The sequence below is a fragment of the Mugil cephalus genome, chromosome 9, assembly GCF_022458985.1.
Source record: "Mugil cephalus isolate CIBA_MC_2020 chromosome 9, CIBA_Mcephalus_1.1, whole genome shotgun sequence".
NCBI lineage: Eukaryota > Metazoa > Chordata > Actinopteri > Mugiliformes > Mugilidae > Mugil > Mugil cephalus.
In genome coordinates this window covers 8,668,316-8,685,872 of record NC_061778.1, presented here as the reverse complement: position 1 = coordinate 8,685,872, position 17,557 = coordinate 8,668,316, and the positions used below count along the sequence as shown (strand labels likewise).

Genomic DNA, 17,557 nt, shown 5'->3' with positions numbered 1-17,557 from the left:
GCAGCTGCATTCAGAATTAAATTCATGTCATTCTTTAAGGCGGACGTATACAATGAAATTTTCCCATGCCTAGAGAGAAAATGTCAAACCCATAAACACTTCAATAAAACAAATGAGCACCCCAATGAAGCAGTGAGTGGCTCATCCGCAGCAACGCCTGCAGTTTACTAATATGTACAACATGGTTTAATTTGAGTGGTAGAACTAGAATTTTTTACACCACAAGGCTTTATCAGGGGCTTCATATACTCACAAAGTGTCTCCTCTCTCTTTCATAGTCATAATTGCAATCATTGTATTCATCAGGTAAAACTGAAATACAGTAAAGCTATAAACAAATATTTCTCATAACATCACGTATTTATGGGTGTTTTTTTTTTCTTTACTTTATCAGCTACAAGTCATGTGCAAACTAATACAAAGAGCTGCACCAGTGCTTTGTATACCCAGAGTCCCAAATAGTTCACTTTGTGATATGAATACAAAAAGAAAACCTTAGAGGCAAAATGTAACACAAAGAAATAAAACATACATAAAATATAAGACATTATCATTTAACTTCCACGACTAACCTATAACCTTGTTTCATGCTGTAAATACAACATTAATATTTGAACAAAGCACAGCACTTTATATCAAATCAAACCGAATCTGTTATTAATGTTACTGCTGTAAAATTGATGGTAAGAAAAGTCAACAGGACATAAATGCTACCTACTTTATGTGGTGGACTAAATTATTAAATTATTAATTAAGTTTTGACTTTGGTACCAGTATAACAGCCATTACAAGCTCCTGTTAGCTTCCTAATATCATTGCTAACAAAAACAACGAGCCTCACCTGAAGGCTAGTCTAATTAGCCTAAGGCTAATTCATTAGCTGGTTAACTGGATAGTTAACTTGAGCTCCCAGGATAGCCATGTTGGGCACTGTCACTTAATAATACTCCAAATTCACGTATGGTCTGGTAGGAATTGACTTCTTTTTTTTTTTTTTTTTTTTTTTTTTGGACTATTTTTATTTAAAATGATCCAAAAATAGACCAAAACCTCAAACTCTACAGAGACCGAGGCTAGCAGCTAGCGGCCTTTAGCACCTGTCAGAATTTATGCAGAATTTTAAATCTGAATAAGAATGAGTTAGAAAAAAAATCACCCCCTGTACAGTTGTTTTGAATAGTGAATTAAACTATTGAGGCCTTTTTTCTTTTTGTACCAGGCTGCGAACATGTTTGATATCACCGTGAAGGGCTTTTTAGCATCGATGTCTACGGAGATTTGCTCCCTTCAGTTTTTCTTGGCTAGTCCAGGTAGTGAGATCATAAACTCCTAAAAGTTGACAATATGGGTCACAAAGTGTAAATATTTTCATCAAGAAAAGCTCAAAAGACATACATGAGTAATATATGATGAACTATGACATGGTTTCCCCACATTATCCTATTAATCTAGTGCTATGTAGCCTCAGGCTAACTTAAGTTAGCAGTTCAGAAGCCTGCTCGCACACTTTAACTATTGTATTGTCATTAGTTATAAACTCATCAGAGAACCACTTTAAAACTCACTACAGAAGGATCAGGTAGGTCCTCTCGCTCCATGCCAGACAGTCATCTTGACAGACGTTCACTCTGTAGGCCTGTTCCTCATTTACTCCAACCTTGAGCATGTTCCCTACATAACTCAGTGCCAGTGATGGGAAGTTCAGCTCTTTTCAAAGACTCGGCTCTTATAGCTCCGGTCCCCGAGAAGAGCCGGTTCTTATGGCTCCCAAACGGCTCTTCATTTAGCTTCACTCTGGGCCTCCTATTTAATCCTAATTTAGCTGTTATGAATAGTTTGTGTGTTGGTTATCAATTTTCCATTTTCTCTTTTCATAAAACCCATTTTCATCAAAACTTTAAATCAACAACTGAACTAAATATTCAAATCTTAGCACTACGAGACTTTAATTTACCCGTTTAATCCCACTGGGAACAATAGTTGCCGCACATTTTGGAAACTCTTGAAGTGTTAGTTTGACTTTGGGTAGCTAATAAGTTTTAAAATTAAAAAATACGGTGTCTCCTATAACTTATATCATGTAACTAGTGTTAATGGTCACATCACTAGGCCTCTTTACTTACAGCATGCACTTACTTTGCAGGGAAAAATTTGGGTTCAAATGGGTTGCAGATAGGCATTCTGAAATACCAGGAGCCTCTGCTTGGATGTCCACTCGTCGCCCATTTCATCATGCGTTTGCATTTAAATCCAGCTCCCCGTCACTCTATGTGTGCCTTGCCTGTACTGCTACTCTCAACAATACAATACTGTATTCAGTGCTTTGCAGTATTGTCATGACATAACCTTGTACGGGCGTGACAGTCGGCAATCACGACATCAGAGCAGCACGTCGTGTTTTCAAGAAAATGCTGGAAATATCAATAATTTACAGTATAATGGACCAGCAATAAAAATGTGTAATATCCTTCTTTATCCTTAAAAACATGTTTCATGATCAAATGTATTTTTTAAGCAACAAAGAATTAGAAGTGTTATATCTCACTCTTAGTGCTAAGCCTGAACTAACCTGTTCAGAGGACCCTGCCCACGCTTTTTTTTTTTGTATGTACCTTATCACTTCTCGGTTTGATGTGCACACAACATCCCACAACTAAAGCTTTGGTTTCCTATGCTCGAATAAAACCAAATGATGGCAAAACTCCTAAAATTAAAACCGTCATTAACACATGGTGAGGCTGCGCTTTAACGGTTGGTAACTGAAAAAAGAAGTTGCACAAAAACCATAATTTCAACATAAGAAAATTACTACCATAATATTACAAACATCTATGATTTAGGATTCAATATGCCAATAATAAATTCCATTTAATAGTTACGAGCCCAGTCATTTGAGAGGTCATTAACTAGCTGGACTAGATTATATTTATTACTAAAGAACTGCTGCGTCGTTTTTATTAGCAGTGGATGTGCACGGCTAAATGAAATTGTCACACAATGGGGCGGATTTTAAAAAGGAGGCTTTTAATATGCGAGGTGGAGCTGCCCTGCATGGGTTCCTGGATTTGTTTCCATCCCATCACGGGTGGTGCATAATGAGGTGAAGATTTAAAAATTTGATCCAGACCCATTTCAGACCTGTGCCCTTATTATGTTGATAGGTACAAATAGGAACAAATAAAAAGACCTGACTGACAGCATGTGCATGTGCCACATTCAACTGTCAAATAATTAAAGTTTATTCTTGTCCTGGTTTTTTTTTTTATTCTAAAGTTTTCACTTTTTTTAATCTGACACCAGGACACTTTTATTGCCACGAGATCGTCAGCGATATTTCCTCCGTCAGTGGTTAAAATGTTGTGGCTGATCGGTGTAAATTTAAGACATTTTAAAAATTTTATGGTGTAATTGTGCATGGCCCAAAGGTCAGCTGTGGATTTAATTGGACATCTGGTCCACATTTTTACATTTCCTAAATACTGAACAGTGATGGGGTGGAGAAAAACCCATGAACTCGCGCCGCAGAGCGTCACCTCGCAAATTAAAATCCCATTTTTAATTTTGACCACGTTGTGTGACAGTTTCATTTAGCCACGCTCACTCCACTGCTAATAGAACCGCACTCGTCTTTAGAAACAAATGCAATTCCGTTCAATTAGTCAGCCAATCTCATTTTAACAAGTGCAAAATCAATTAGAAACGCATTACAATCTTGTTTCTTTAACTCTACCTGCAACGGTTTAATCAGAAATGTTCCTTTTCGCACAAAAGCTTATTGGATGCCAGATATAAACAAGAGGAAAAAAAAGATTGAAAATGTACTGGTTCTGAGTCTCATGGGAGGCTGCTACGTTTATCCTGCAGAAGAACAAACTTCTCTCCCTCCAATAGCTGTGCTATGTGAAGTGTGCCATCATGTACAATGAAATAAAAGGCTTCATTTAGACGTCTACGGGGCCTGCGTGTCCTATCAGGTCCAATCTCTTGATGGACTTGGGAATCTGAGGCAAGAATGGACTTAAAGATTACTGGCAACCCTTGACACCATCTGTGTTGTTATAAAACATGCATGGCTGGAAGAAGTTTCAGAGAAGCGCATTAATACCTAAAACTGTGTGATAGGACGTAGGGAGAATATCACAGTCAAACTCAGGTCAGTGTCTCAACTGACCAAAGGAAAAAAAACCCTACTACTAAAAGTTACCTTTCTTTAACATTAAAGACAAGTCTAATCCATCTTGGCACACTATAGGCAACAGATGTGGAGCTCAGCAGAAACAAGATTTTATCACAAGAAAAATGGGAAGGTGCAGTCTGACTGATGTTCTGCTTTAATACAACATGAAAGTCTGGTTTGCGGGGACTCTGTTGCACATATGAGCAAAACCGTAGGAGGTAGAGGGCATCGCGTTACAGCAACAGTTGAATAAATCTCCTGCTAAACGTAGTGCATCGCCAAAAAAATTTAATAGGCACAGGTTAGGATAGGTGCTGTAAGCTTTAACAGGTCTCCTCAGTAATTAAATTGACTCACAGCCAAGGATCAATTGTAAAACAGAAAAGAAATTGCATGAAAACATATTTATTCTGTTAATTATCACAAACAAACAGAACTAGAAACAACTAACTCACATAGAAAACACCAGAAACTTAAATAGAATGCAGTATGTATGTGGTGAGGCCTGAACTGTGCATGTGTATAAGTACTTATGTTTGCAAGTATAGAAAGACATGGAGGACAAAAAAAAAAAAAAAAAATGAGTGGGAGAGTAAACGGTCTTATCAGGGATGTGCAGGTCCAGCCCAGTCATTTTGAGTGCGCGACAGAGGGTGAAAAGAGTGCGAGCGACTGCGCAGGTCTCCTGCTTTAAAAGCAACCACCATCCCCACATGGCCACAGTTAACTGTATGCACGAGCGACTGGCTGACTTAAGACACACACAACGATGATTTCTTTTGTAGCTCCTCTCTCTGCTCTGCTTCCCCGAATAACAAGAAAAAAATCAAATCATCACCATCTCACCACTAGACATAATTCCACAAAGAAAAGGCGACGAGTCACAGGGTACTGGAACTCAATCAGTACAGACAGGAAACAAAGAAAATCATGGAAAAACTAAAATACAAATGCTTTTTAAACAAAGAAAACAAGGTTTAGAGCTGTTTGTTGGCTGTACAGAAAACAAAGGTCACTGGCTCCTACTGAGCAGCCAGTTTCCTTATGTTCATGATCAGCCTCTTGCTGTAGTCCTTATGGTCCACAGGCTTCACCTCCATCACTGTAGCCTTAATCCTGGATTCATCCTGTCAAACAAAAAGAAAGAAACTAAATAAAACCCTTTATATGACACATTCACTCAAGACACAGAAAAAAAGGCTGTTTAACACACTCTTCTTGTAAGTACATGACCAGTCAAAATTTTGGACACACATTCTCAAACTTTTAACTGGTAGTGGTACCTTTATGCCAACAACTATTTAACTATTTCAACTGCCCTAAGAGGTCATACGAAAAGATAAAAAAAGGAAGAAAGAAAGGAAAAAAAAAAGGTGAAATTTTTGTTTGTCAATGAGACAAATAGAGGAATCTTTCATCCTCCCGTATGAACTGTTCAGACTCCGTATCTGAATTGTGTTGGCATTCAAATGCGAGTTTTATAACCATACAATAGCCACCTCCACAGCTGTCTAGACAGAGGAAGGTCATTTCTGCCAGGGCCATTCATCTCTGCATTTAAATAGATCTCACACTCGGTTTATCTCCATTAATTCTCTGCTGCTGAAGTGGGTGAAATGTAAACTATCTTCATTTGGACTAGTGCCCACTTTCCCATTTTTTTTAAAAAAAAAAAACAAAAAGAGAGAAATACACCCACATTATATAAAAATTTTAAGGATGGAAAGCAGCTTAAACTTTGTGATTCGGTAGAAACTTCGATATGTTAAGTCAAGGCCTACATGGGCCTGATCAGATACTTCTTCACTGCAATTTAGTCACATTTGAGCACAAGTAGTGCAAAATCCAACAGATTTTTATTTATTTATTTTTTGATTGGGGCATAATCAGTGTATCTGCTCCTTCAAGAGCTGAGCTCTCGACTGATTTTGTTAAATAATTCAGTCGTGCGAGTGTGAACAGCACTCTACTAAAAAGCCTTGAAATGAAATACATGCATTATAGAAATAATATATTGTCTATTCTAAATCAAATTTTACAGCCTTTAAGTTGTTGTAACTTTTTTTTTTGGTCAGATAAAAGCATTTTTTTTAAATCCCCAAATCAAATGTGAGCCAAGTTAAAAAGAAAAAAAAAAATGAATTGATTAAAAATTAAGCAGCTCTATCTTGCTGCAAACAAAACCTGATGAATAATGAAGAAGACATTCTGTGGCATCATATACACTGAGCCTAATGTTGTCTCTGTCTGCAAACTGACTGAGTGGGTGAGTTCATACTAGATGAATCTGTAAATATCACGTGGCTGAGTGTTGATCTAGACTGGGACAACCGAGGCTGCATGTGTCCATAGATGAGGATGAGACCTGTCTCCTGATGAGACGCTTCAAGTGTCAACAGCAAAGGAAATGAAGTGGGGCCCCGACTGATGTGGATTTTTCGGAGCTGATTCCGATGTTAGGGCATAAGAAAATACGATATATCGGCCAATTAATTTTTTTACATTTTTCAATTAAAAAACGAAATACTGGTTTTTGAAGGCTTAAATATAGTTTTAAACACTTGTTAAAAAGATATAAATTGAGGGAAGAAAATATTACTAGCAGCATATAAATGCACTGTGTTATGCTAATGTGGGCCGGTCTTATCTAGTCTGGTAGCACACAGCACTTTGAGATATTGTAACGTTATCGTACCGTTCACTGTACCATTGCTGACTTAAACAAGGTAATATTTAAGCTAGTTATCCTAGCATTATCCTAACTTTAGCTATTAATGACTTGGTTAAATTCTTTTGCAAGATTATATTTAAGCTAGTTATTCTAGCGTTATCCTAACTTTAGCTATTAATGACTTGGTTAAATTCTTTAAGCAAGGTAATATTTAAGCTAGTTATCCTAGCATTATCCTAACTTTAGCTATTAATGACTTGGTTAAATTCTTTAGCAAGGTAATATTTAAGCTAGTTATCCTAGCATTATCCTAACTTTAGTCATTAATGACTCAGTTAAATTCTTTAGCAAGAAAATATTTAAGCTAGTTATTCTAGCGTTATCCTAACTTTAGTCATTACTGACTCAGTTGAAGTAATTAGCAATGTAACATTTAAGCTAGTTATTCTAGCGTTATCCTAACTTTAGTCATTACTGACTCAGTTGAAGTAATTAGCAATGTAACATTTAAGCTAGTTATCCTAGCATTATCCTAACTTTAGTCATTACTGACTCAGTTGAAGTAATTAGCAATGTAACATTTAAGCTAGTTATCCTAGCATTATCCTAACTTTAGTCATTACTGACTCAGTTGAAGTAATTAGCAAGTCATTCTTAAGTTAGGTTGTCCTTTAGCTTTAGCTCATTAACATATCAGTGAAGCAACACAAGACTTTGTTAAACTTGTCAGATCCTCTTTATAAACTCCTGACAGATATAACATGTATATGTGATCCTAGCACACAGGGACACACTAGTGGTTCCTACACAGCCTTGGAAAACTCGACAAGTGCAGATGAATTGTGGAGAAATAACAGGCTGAAGGAGCTCAGGACAAACAAGAATCAGGAACAACTCCATCCAGTCAGGATGTGCGAGAATGAAATAAGGTATTAGCGAAGCAATCGTTTGCTTTACAATCCATCCACGGCAGTTTAAGACTGAGGCTGCAGCGGTCGATGCGCTGCCTTGTACGTATTTTCAATTTCATCACTTTCATCGGCATCATCCTTTTGAGACGCTTAAATCAGTTACGATGTCTAGACTCAGCCTGCTGGGACAATGAGGCTTTGATAACAGCGCAGCGTTTGGATTATTACAGCCACAAGAAAAACTTTCTAGATTTGAAAGGCGATCAGAAATAAACACTGACCAGTAAAGATTGCTGTAAGAAAAAAAAAATGTGTTAGTGTCAAAGCACAATCTCTTAATTAAGTCAGACTTCCACTGACATCTGGGAGACTTACAGCAGACAGTTATTATTTTGAATTTCAAAGCAAAATGTGTGAGTTTTATAAAAGTAATTAACCAACTGCACAATATATTGGTTTAAATAGTCAGACTGTAATTAATCATAGTGTCTGGATTAAAAGCACCTGTTGGCTTTGGCTCCAAATGTCTCCCCAACTTCAACTCTCTCATTTAGTTAATAGCTTGTGGTTATGCATTTCTTTTTGATGCCCAAATAAGATTAATCACAGCGGGACAAACCTTAAATACGGGTGAGACTTCATTTTTAATGGGAGAGCACCAAACCCTTTCAGCCGAGTGTAACCACAATAATGTAATATGATGAATCCTGATGTCAAATAAACCATTCTCTAATAAAACCGTCAATGTGGTTTATGTAATACAGTGACAGCAGGTTATATTGGCTGTATTTAAGGTGCACTTATAAAGCATCAACTTCCCTGTCCCTGTGGCTGATGGGTCATGTTTATAGTGTAGATGGAGATTGTTCAGAATTTTAGACTGAAAACGTACAAAATATGTTATTCTTATCCATCTTAGTTCACCTGACCTGGTGAATTTGTTCTCATTTCTTTGGTATTAAAGGATTAGTCAGGCCACATCCTGTGGCTTTGTGTGTGACAGCTCTCACAAAAAGCCACTGAAATCCTGAATACTACACGCTGTATTATTGTATTAGATCTTCCACCGTCACAATGAACTTTAGCTCAGATGCAGCATAAAATACTAACTGGGAATTTTGATTATTTCCGAAATGTGAGCCAAGGCACAATTTATTTTTTTTCTAAGATGTGACTGTAATTCAATATTTACAAGTTAGTTGTGGACCATGTTTCCTTGGTTTTTTCCTCAAAATATAGAACAGTTAAACTCTGTATTTGCCAATAATCAGTTGTCTCTGGTTGCTGCATCACCATTGCTAGTCTCTTCCTGTGCGTACGCCTCGTGAAATGATCTGTTTCGTTTACGCTTCTCTTTAGATATTATAACAGAGATAAGCAGGGCTTGAAATTAGCACTAAACATTTGCGACCGTGATTCCTCTATTTGGAGACAGACTTTTAGCCGCCTCGGCACTTGGCTAGTGAAAAAAATTGAGATTTGCAATATTGTGCGCAGGTTTTATTAATTTATTATTTTTTTTATCTTCTCGATGTCGCCTCTGGGGCTCCGTAGTAGTGCCATTTCTTAAATGTTGTTGAGAACTAATGTTGTCTCACGCTTGAGTTAAAAAAGAAGTGTTACGAATCGGGAAAACTTGAGACAAAGAAAGAAGAACGAAGACGAGAGAAACACGGAGAAGGAGGTAATTATGTGGAGGTTCGTAGCCGGGGTTCAACCACCAGCCAAAAAGAAGGAACAGGAGTATGCAGCTAGGAAGTTTAACCAGAAGTGGCTTCAGAATGAGGTGGATGGGAAAAGAACATGACTCAACGACAACAACAAGGATTATGTACTGTAGTGTTTGCCGCTCCCATGGTGCAAAGGACCAGAAGAATTGAGGCAGTGCATTTGTGGTCGGCTCCAAGTCGATGAAAGTAGAGAGAATTCTGTCTGCCACTGCGATTGAATGGCTGTTTTGAAAGCAAAGTTGGGGCCCCTGGAAAAGACGCCTTCACTCCAAGACAAGACAATTAACTACTGAATTTCCATTAAGTATTATTAGTACACTATTGATTGAGAATTGTAGCCTATATAAGAACAGGATGACTGTAAGAGGGTACTACGGTGACTGCTATATAGCTAGTGATGTCAAAATATCATAGTTAAGTAACTTTTTGGTTTTGGTTAGTAAAATATCTGCCTGGCGAGTAACTTTTTTGATCTACTCACCACTTGGCCAGTAGATCAAAATGTTAATTTCAAGACCTGGTGAAAAAAATAGTAATTTTCCAACTAGAATTAGTTTAATTTTTGAGGATAGGCTTAAGATACAAGTTTATCAATGTATTATTCATATATTGTCCTACATTGTTTTGTATCTGTGTGTATATGACAACAGAAAACCTGATGCATCCCTTATATCTAGTGACCTTTAAACGTGCCAATGTTGTTTTATAGCATTACAGATGATAATTACATCAGAATTCCCGTGTGACTTAGTTAATTAAGTTAAAATGAAGAGTATAATTTCCTCAAGTGTGCTGATGAAACTCATTAGAGACGTCTTGTTCACAGTCGCACAAAAAAAGATGGATGAGTGTCATCAGCTGTTAAGGACCTGCTTTGTTCAACAAAAAAACCTACAACAACACCGTACACACGACAGCACGTGACGAGCGCGGCACAATGGCGGGTTTGTAGTGGCGAAAAAGGAGAAAATAAACTCAAAGAGGGGTTGCAGGTGTCTCTGTTGAAGGAATATGGGGTTTGGAGACAGAAGCCAATACATGCTTGTAGCGGTGCCATTGGCAGTTAGGATGCTGAGCCGAATGTGACAGACACAGTGGCCTCTTCTGTGTGTGGAAGGCGGATGCAGCCGCTGGCTCAGCTCCAGACTTCCTGCTCAGAGTCCCAGCCCAATCAATTCTTTTATGTGCTTCCCTCAAAACAAACGTCTATCTGTGTGGCCTACAGGAAACAGTGACCGCGACTAATCTCTGTGTGTGCATCCTTCACAGCGCCAACAAAAATGTGCAGCGTTCTAGGACAAACACACTGTCAGTCAAAATGAAAGCCAGGTAGTTTTGTTTATATGTGGCGGTGGTGGTGGGGGACTATCAAAGGAGGAAAAAAAAGGCAGCTACAGCATAAAGACATGGTTATGTTTCCTGAAATGTGTTTTCGGCTTACAAAGAAATGAGGGTAGTTATGGGGATTTGAGGCAGCCTCGTTTTCTTTACATAACCCATCTCGTAAGCATGACAACAAATCCACAGGCATTTTATCAGACTTATTAGCATCCCTGTTCTACTTACGTTATACGTTTCCAGCTTCACTCTGTTGCGGAAGACAAAAGTACTGAAGTTGGCTTGCTGGAAGATTTCATCAAAGGCCGCTTCATTCTGAATTTAAATGCGAGAGGCACAAATATTATTTTAATCAAAACATACCTTTTGGTCTCAAGTGCAAAATAAAGCCAGTGTCTAATAATTGAGCACTCAACATCAACTGCTGTGATTTTCTAAATAATTATGCCTGGAAGAAACAGAGCACAGTAGGTGTCGTGGCACATTTGCATTTCACTGCACGACTGTGTATGTGTGGACGCTTGCCAGGAAGAGAAAAAAAAAAAAAAAAAGAGAGAGCTCCTGCCCTGGTCATTTCCTGAGGCCAGTATTATATTCAGGAAGAAAAGTCTCACCGAGTCCTTGAGCTGCCCCAGGTAAGCTGCATTCTGGCCCAGGATGGCCTCTGCACTCTCCTGGAAGCAAGTCACCCACTGGTTGTCCCCGTAATCCGCAATATTGGCCTGACGGATAAAACCGAAAACAAAAAGAAAAGGTAAACGCATAGACAAGTGTCGGCATGTTTGCTTTTGTTCTTGACGAGCGTTCACAGACATATACCGTGTGCACATACACAGAGTGGAAGCACATCCACAGCTCATGCTACAGCGTGAGAAGAATAGCAGCATGCGAACCGGCGAGCGGTCCAAAACAACAACAAAAGCCGCTTATTTCAACTGCTTGGCTCCAATTGCTCTGTTGCCGGCTGAGTTTTTGTTATTAAAAATCAAACCAAAAATAAATAAATGTTTATTTGCAAACGGTTCTCTGGAAAAAAACAACTGCACAGTATGGAAAGCCGCAGCGATTAGCCAGACACGGCTCTAACCAAGTAAACACACTAAAATTAGTCTTCATTACGAATGCGGCACAGAAACGGCAAAATTGGATTTAAAGACCTCAAAATTCAACTGCAAAGAGCAGAGGGAGGCAACGCTGGAAGCACAGAGAGCGGGACATAAGGAGGAAAAGTGGCTTGGGTTTCAGGAAACAGAGTGATGAATAAGAACGGTAAGTCATGAGAACAAATATGCAGAGTAATGAGAACAGGAGAGCACAGCAACGAGGAGGAACAACAGGAATTTTAAATATGAGCTTTGGTGCACGGGCTCGCGTATGAGTGCATGTGCGGCGCAGGTATTTTGTAAGGGAGGATTTAGGTAAACCGGTGCCGAGTCGCTTACAGAGAGGATGAGGCGATACTTGAAGTTGGGGAACTCTTTGTCACACTTCTCGCAGCGGAACATGCCATTCTGCTGGTCTACCACTTTCTTGTTGCAGTCTTGGCTCGGGCAGGCCTGATAAAGGCAGTTCTCCTTGCGCAGATACACGACGGTAGCTATGCAGGTGAAGTAGTCAGCCTGAAAAAGAAGAAAACGCACATAAAAAGAATAGTTCAGTGCCAAAAAAAAACGTTCACTCCCGGTAGATGCAGTCTTCTCGCTCCAGCGACCTTTGGGTAGTTTATGATAAATATGTTGACTGTTGGAAGGTGAAAACAAAACAGCATTAAATTAACATTAAGATGACATTTTCAAGAGGACGAGGTGATGTATGCGAACAGTCAGAGAGCAACATCTACGCGGCGGATACGCAAGTTGAATGATCAACAAGAAGCCAAAAGGCTGACACAGATGCAAAATAGTCAGGGAGCTGCTACATTTGTAGGTGAGAGGCAAACATGGCAAAGTTGCTGCATGTAAAGAACCTCCAGAAAACTTTCCTGGTTGACAAGATAAACACCCGAGCAAGTGACATGAATGCGCATTAGATAAAAAATAGATAAACGCAAATAAAAAATTGGGGATGTGCTGTTGCTTTACTATTGTATTTTGTACTTTCATGAAGGAAAGGACTTTAAAACTGATGTTTCACTCCTTTAGAGAAAGACCCCACCCCTCACAACTAGCACATTTATGAAGACTGTCACTCCTCCAGGTCATGGTACATGTAAAAATGTATCACTGCATTTAGAGGAGAGAGACAGTAGTTTATTTTCATCGTGCTTAAGAAAGATTTAGATCCAGACGCATCCACGTGCAGCCCTGTGTTGCTGTAGATGCTGTGGACGCGTGCAGCCCATACATTGCCACTCCCCACTAGCAGAGTGTTTGCAGCTGGAAGGTGGTAAATGTTGGCGCTCTACCTCTTATAACTTTATTTTGTATGCATAAGAGCGTTAAATAGTCTTTGAGTTCAATAAATGTTCATATTGTTGTTTAAATATAAAATACTTGTCACATTTGTTATTATTATCACGAAAGTGGAGGGAGAATAAGCAGTATATGCTCCAAATGTTGCCTCAGAAAAATTGGCTGCACGTATCGTCCAAGGCTGGCGTAAAAAAAAAAGGCGATATCGACCCTATAAAAATCCATATCGGTCATCTCTAGTTGCCACAGGTTATGTTAAAGAAAGTCAACTGGACTTGAGAGTTTCTTGAAGACGCTTCACTGATGGGGAACAGGAACATACGTGGGTGTAACCTATGAGAAACTTTCATGACTAGTGTCTGTTAAGGACTCTACAGGTCCAGTTTCTTTCTTTAACGTTTTTGGGAAAGCCTCAGTATCGGCTGTCACAACAGCGGAGGGGAGACTGGGCTCCTGCATGCTTGGATAATGCTTGAATAAAATGATAAAGGTTGATTTTCAGGACCAGAGAGTTGAGCAACAAACCTTCCACCATAGAGATCTGAAGAGCGATATCAGGAAAGTGTAAACCATTTGCAAAAAAAATAAGACCACAACTCTAACGCTTAATGAAAATAAACTACGTTCTCTCTCCTCTAAATGCATTAATAGGTGAAATGCATTAGACCTCAATTAACTTCTTGAACAGGACAACTGACAGTCCGTGTCACTTTGGATAAATAAAAAGCCCTTCAGAGTGCGGTAAATGACCGCGACAAAATAAGCGAAAAGCGCCTCGTTTCAACACATAACTGTTGGGTTAGCTCTTTAATGACTGGTTTGATGTAACAAAAAACAACCCAGACACCAACCTTTGCTTCCTTTTCAAGAGGCCCAATTAATCAAGTAGTTACCTCTTTAATTAGCGAGTGACTGACTACTGGGGAGAGGACAGAAGAACTTGTTTCTCGTCTCCGTCACAGGCTCGTGCTAATGCGGTGTCAGGCCAACAAGAGGAAGGGCGACCACTTACTGTCAGAGAGGGCACAGGGGGAGCGTGCAAACTTGAGATTGTGACACAAAGACTTTGTGACAGCGACAGTTAATTGCAAGAGACTGTGCTCGGTGGGGTCCTGAGAAGGTTGACCCCCCCGTGCCCCCTGTGTTGGGGATATCTCAGAGCGTTTGAGGGCAGCTTTTTTCAGTCAACAGGCCTCGTGTCAGGCTCAGGAACAGCGAGACCTTCCACAGCCCGGGGACAAAACCTCCTGTTTTTAAACCAGAAAAAGAACTAATGGCTCCAGCCAGGATTTGTGGTTTGGAATTTGAGGGGGTAAAAAATGATGGGGTTTAAAGAGGAATAATAAGCCCTGTGTTAGGTTATCAGTGGGTGAGAGGTATGATAGGGGTCACTCACAGCCTGAGGCAAATGATACGGAATAAAAAAAAATATGAATTACTCATTCAACACAACATATTTTTCCACTTAATTCAGTCTTTCAGAAGACATTCCCCAGTTTAATCCTTCTTCTTTGTTTTTTTTTTTCCCTTTATAGAACAATGAGCTCTCAAGTAGTTTTGAGTTTCCAGATAACTAAGCTACCCCCCTCCTCCAGCGCCTTTTGTCTTTACAGTAAAATTGTTCTTCCAGTGTCTCTTGGTGGCCATCAGTTCCTCGGCTCTATTAACAGCCCTCGTCTTAATGGGATATTTTCATCATACTATGGTTATTACTAATGTGCGGTACATGTTAAACGATGCTAAATTACACAAGTTAAGATCTCGACACAGGTCACGTTATCTGCCCTGGACTATTTATACACTTGGCTGAGCGCTTTGTCCCTCAACAGATGGAAAAAAAAAAAGGAGAAAATTAAAGAATACATATTACTTTACCTATCTAAGGGTGGGGATTTCATTAAAGAGGGAAAGTAATCAAGCCTTTGCAATCTTCATAATCGATACCAGAGATAAATGTGACTTTCACCAAGACTGCGGGGGGACACCGACAAAGCAGAGGAGTTAATGAGGAGTAGGAGATCAGGAACCTTAGTGGGTTTCAGCTTAACCTGGTGCTGCAGGCATTGATTGTAAAAAGTCATCACACTAATTATCGGCTAGAAGAGACTTTGCTAAGCAGAGTTAGGAGTGACAAGGTTACACTACGCCGACTCCACAGACCTGCGAATGCGCACCCTGGATGTATAACAACAAATGCAGATTGATTGTGCGCGCCTTCATATTTGTTGTTTGGCATTCAACGACGGTCTTTCAGCTCGTCCTTGAGTATCTTCAGAGAGGCGTTCTTGAATAACAATATATCTGGGGTTTCCATATCTTTAATGTTTTAGCGTGTCAACATAAATAGCCGTGCGCGTACCTTGTCTCCGTGCCCCAGATGCTCGGCCTTAACGTCAATTAGAGACTTCCAGTTGGTGTTTCCTCCTCCGCCAGCACCTTTCAGCTCCGTCAGGGACTGTCCATCCATAGCATGGCCCTCCTTGTCGTACCTATAATGAAACAAAGTGAATGGCAGTCACTGCTGATTTGACCACAGTTAAAGAAAGACTGTGTTCACCGGGGGGCTCTAAGGGCACCATTAGCTCAGTGAAGTTACTGGTAGGAAGCGGTGGTTTGACCTTTAGGAAACAACACATTTCTGTCATGTGTCAGTCAATCGTATCGGCTGCTCCCACTGGTCGTCATGTCAACCGCCGGGCAGATTAGTTCAAGCTTTATACTTGCACATTTCATTCATCCAGAGAAAAAAGAACCAGAGCTCTAACTACAGGTGACTGAAATGTACCGAGAACTGAATTCTCCCAAATGGTCTCATCAGTAAGAGGAACACATCCCTGGAACAAGTTACCACCACATATCTGAAACTGTGACGACTACCTGTCTTAATCTTATGCATACTCTCGGGGTGCTTGGTCCATAAATGTTTTTTTATACAATAGTGGGTGAAATGTTTTGTCATAATAGCGTTTGTTTCGATACCATCTGTATCTTTTTTTTTTTTTGATTTGTTTTGACATAGTCTATCCATGTCTGCTTCTGTAATTGTCTATTGTATGATTGTTGTTTCAAAGTTTTCTGTGTCTGTGTTGTGTACGTGCCTTGGAAACTATGGCTGGAATTTAGCATTAGTGCTAAGTCTGGCTAATCAATGTGTATCGTCCCAATTCAATAAACTAATAAACCAAACTTTGCATCGGCAAAGGTTTGTGCACCTCTCATCACTACAACTCTCCGAATTTCATTAACATGTCATGATCTTAATATCACATCGTTGCTAATTTGTTCCTGTTGGTACCTTAATGCCTTAATAATAACACCTTAAAGCCGAAACCTTTAATTAATATAACAGAGGATCCAGAGAGGAGCAAATATTCACATTTATCTTTAATTGCCATTAATCAACTTGCTGTTTCATCTCTATAATGTTATCGGTCTTGAAATTTAATTGTCAAAACCTGACTACAGGAAACAGTTTAGAGTTATCGTCCCGCTGCCACAGTCTGCAGACCCTACAACTGTTTTTCCCACTTACGCAGCAATGGGGAAAAAACCACTGGTGAGTAAAAGTAAATTCATGTCAACTTGTAAACATATTTTCCTCTCGTCCTAATTTTGTTATTTAACGACTCACTCTACACTTCTGAACCAAAGCAGGGGGCACAAAACGCTGCTGTTCACACGGCTGTCAGCAGACTGCAGGCTGTCCGTTTAACAGTCAGCTTAGAAAAAAAAGGAAGAAAAAAAAAAAAAGCTGTGTTTCAAACAGAGAATCCGTTTTTGTTCGTCAAAGCAGGGATGGCTCATCTGAGAGCGCGGCTGGCTGGGAGGCTTGTGAAATGAATCAACAGCACAGGGACAGATGAGCCGGCCGGGGTCAGGGCTGTTACAGTGATATCAGAATCCCATTTTCACCCAATGTTCCTGGTAATTCAAGGAAGACAATCGGAAGGAGAAGGGGGAAGACAAGGTAGGAGGAGAAGAAAGATGGGTGGAGGTAAATTGCCGTTGCCCGTGTGTGTGTGTGCGTGTGGGTATCAGTTTAAAACGGGCACAGAGATCAATAGAGCTTACTAATCTGCTGGCCACAAGGCAGACGAGTGGTGTGCAATAGGGTCGGGCTGTAAATATGGGGAGCATGCCTCGCTCTCGGAGGCATGACTAATTGAAAATATCCCCATTAACGGTTCAGAGTGTGGCCACATGCAGTCCATTTCCACACGTCCACCGTCAGATGTGCAGCAATTCTTTACCATGGCACAAATTTTCTTGACCAGGTACGTGCGGAGACCTTTAATTACACCCGCATCCAGTCACGTGCT

General features: G+C 39.8%; 1 protein-coding gene across 1 annotated transcript in view; it reads right to left on the bottom strand.

The window, feature by feature from the left end:
• Positions 1 to 4,448: 4,448 nt before the first annotated feature.
• rpa1 (replication protein A1) overlaps positions 4,449 to 17,557 on the bottom strand; it is a 29,456-nt gene continuing 16,347 nt past the window's right edge. Inside the window, exons 13-17 of the mRNA XM_047595032.1 lie at positions 15,598 to 15,727; positions 12,270 to 12,446; positions 11,442 to 11,549; positions 11,056 to 11,142; positions 4,449 to 5,304 (exon numbers count right to left, since the gene is read on the bottom strand). Coding sequence (XP_047450988.1) covers positions 5,200 to 5,304; positions 11,056 to 11,142; positions 11,442 to 11,549; positions 12,270 to 12,446; positions 15,598 to 15,727 — 607 coding nt within the window. The 3' untranslated portion in view covers positions 4,449 to 5,199. The remainder of the gene's footprint in view (positions 5,305 to 11,055; positions 11,143 to 11,441; positions 11,550 to 12,269; positions 12,447 to 15,597; positions 15,728 to 17,557) is intronic.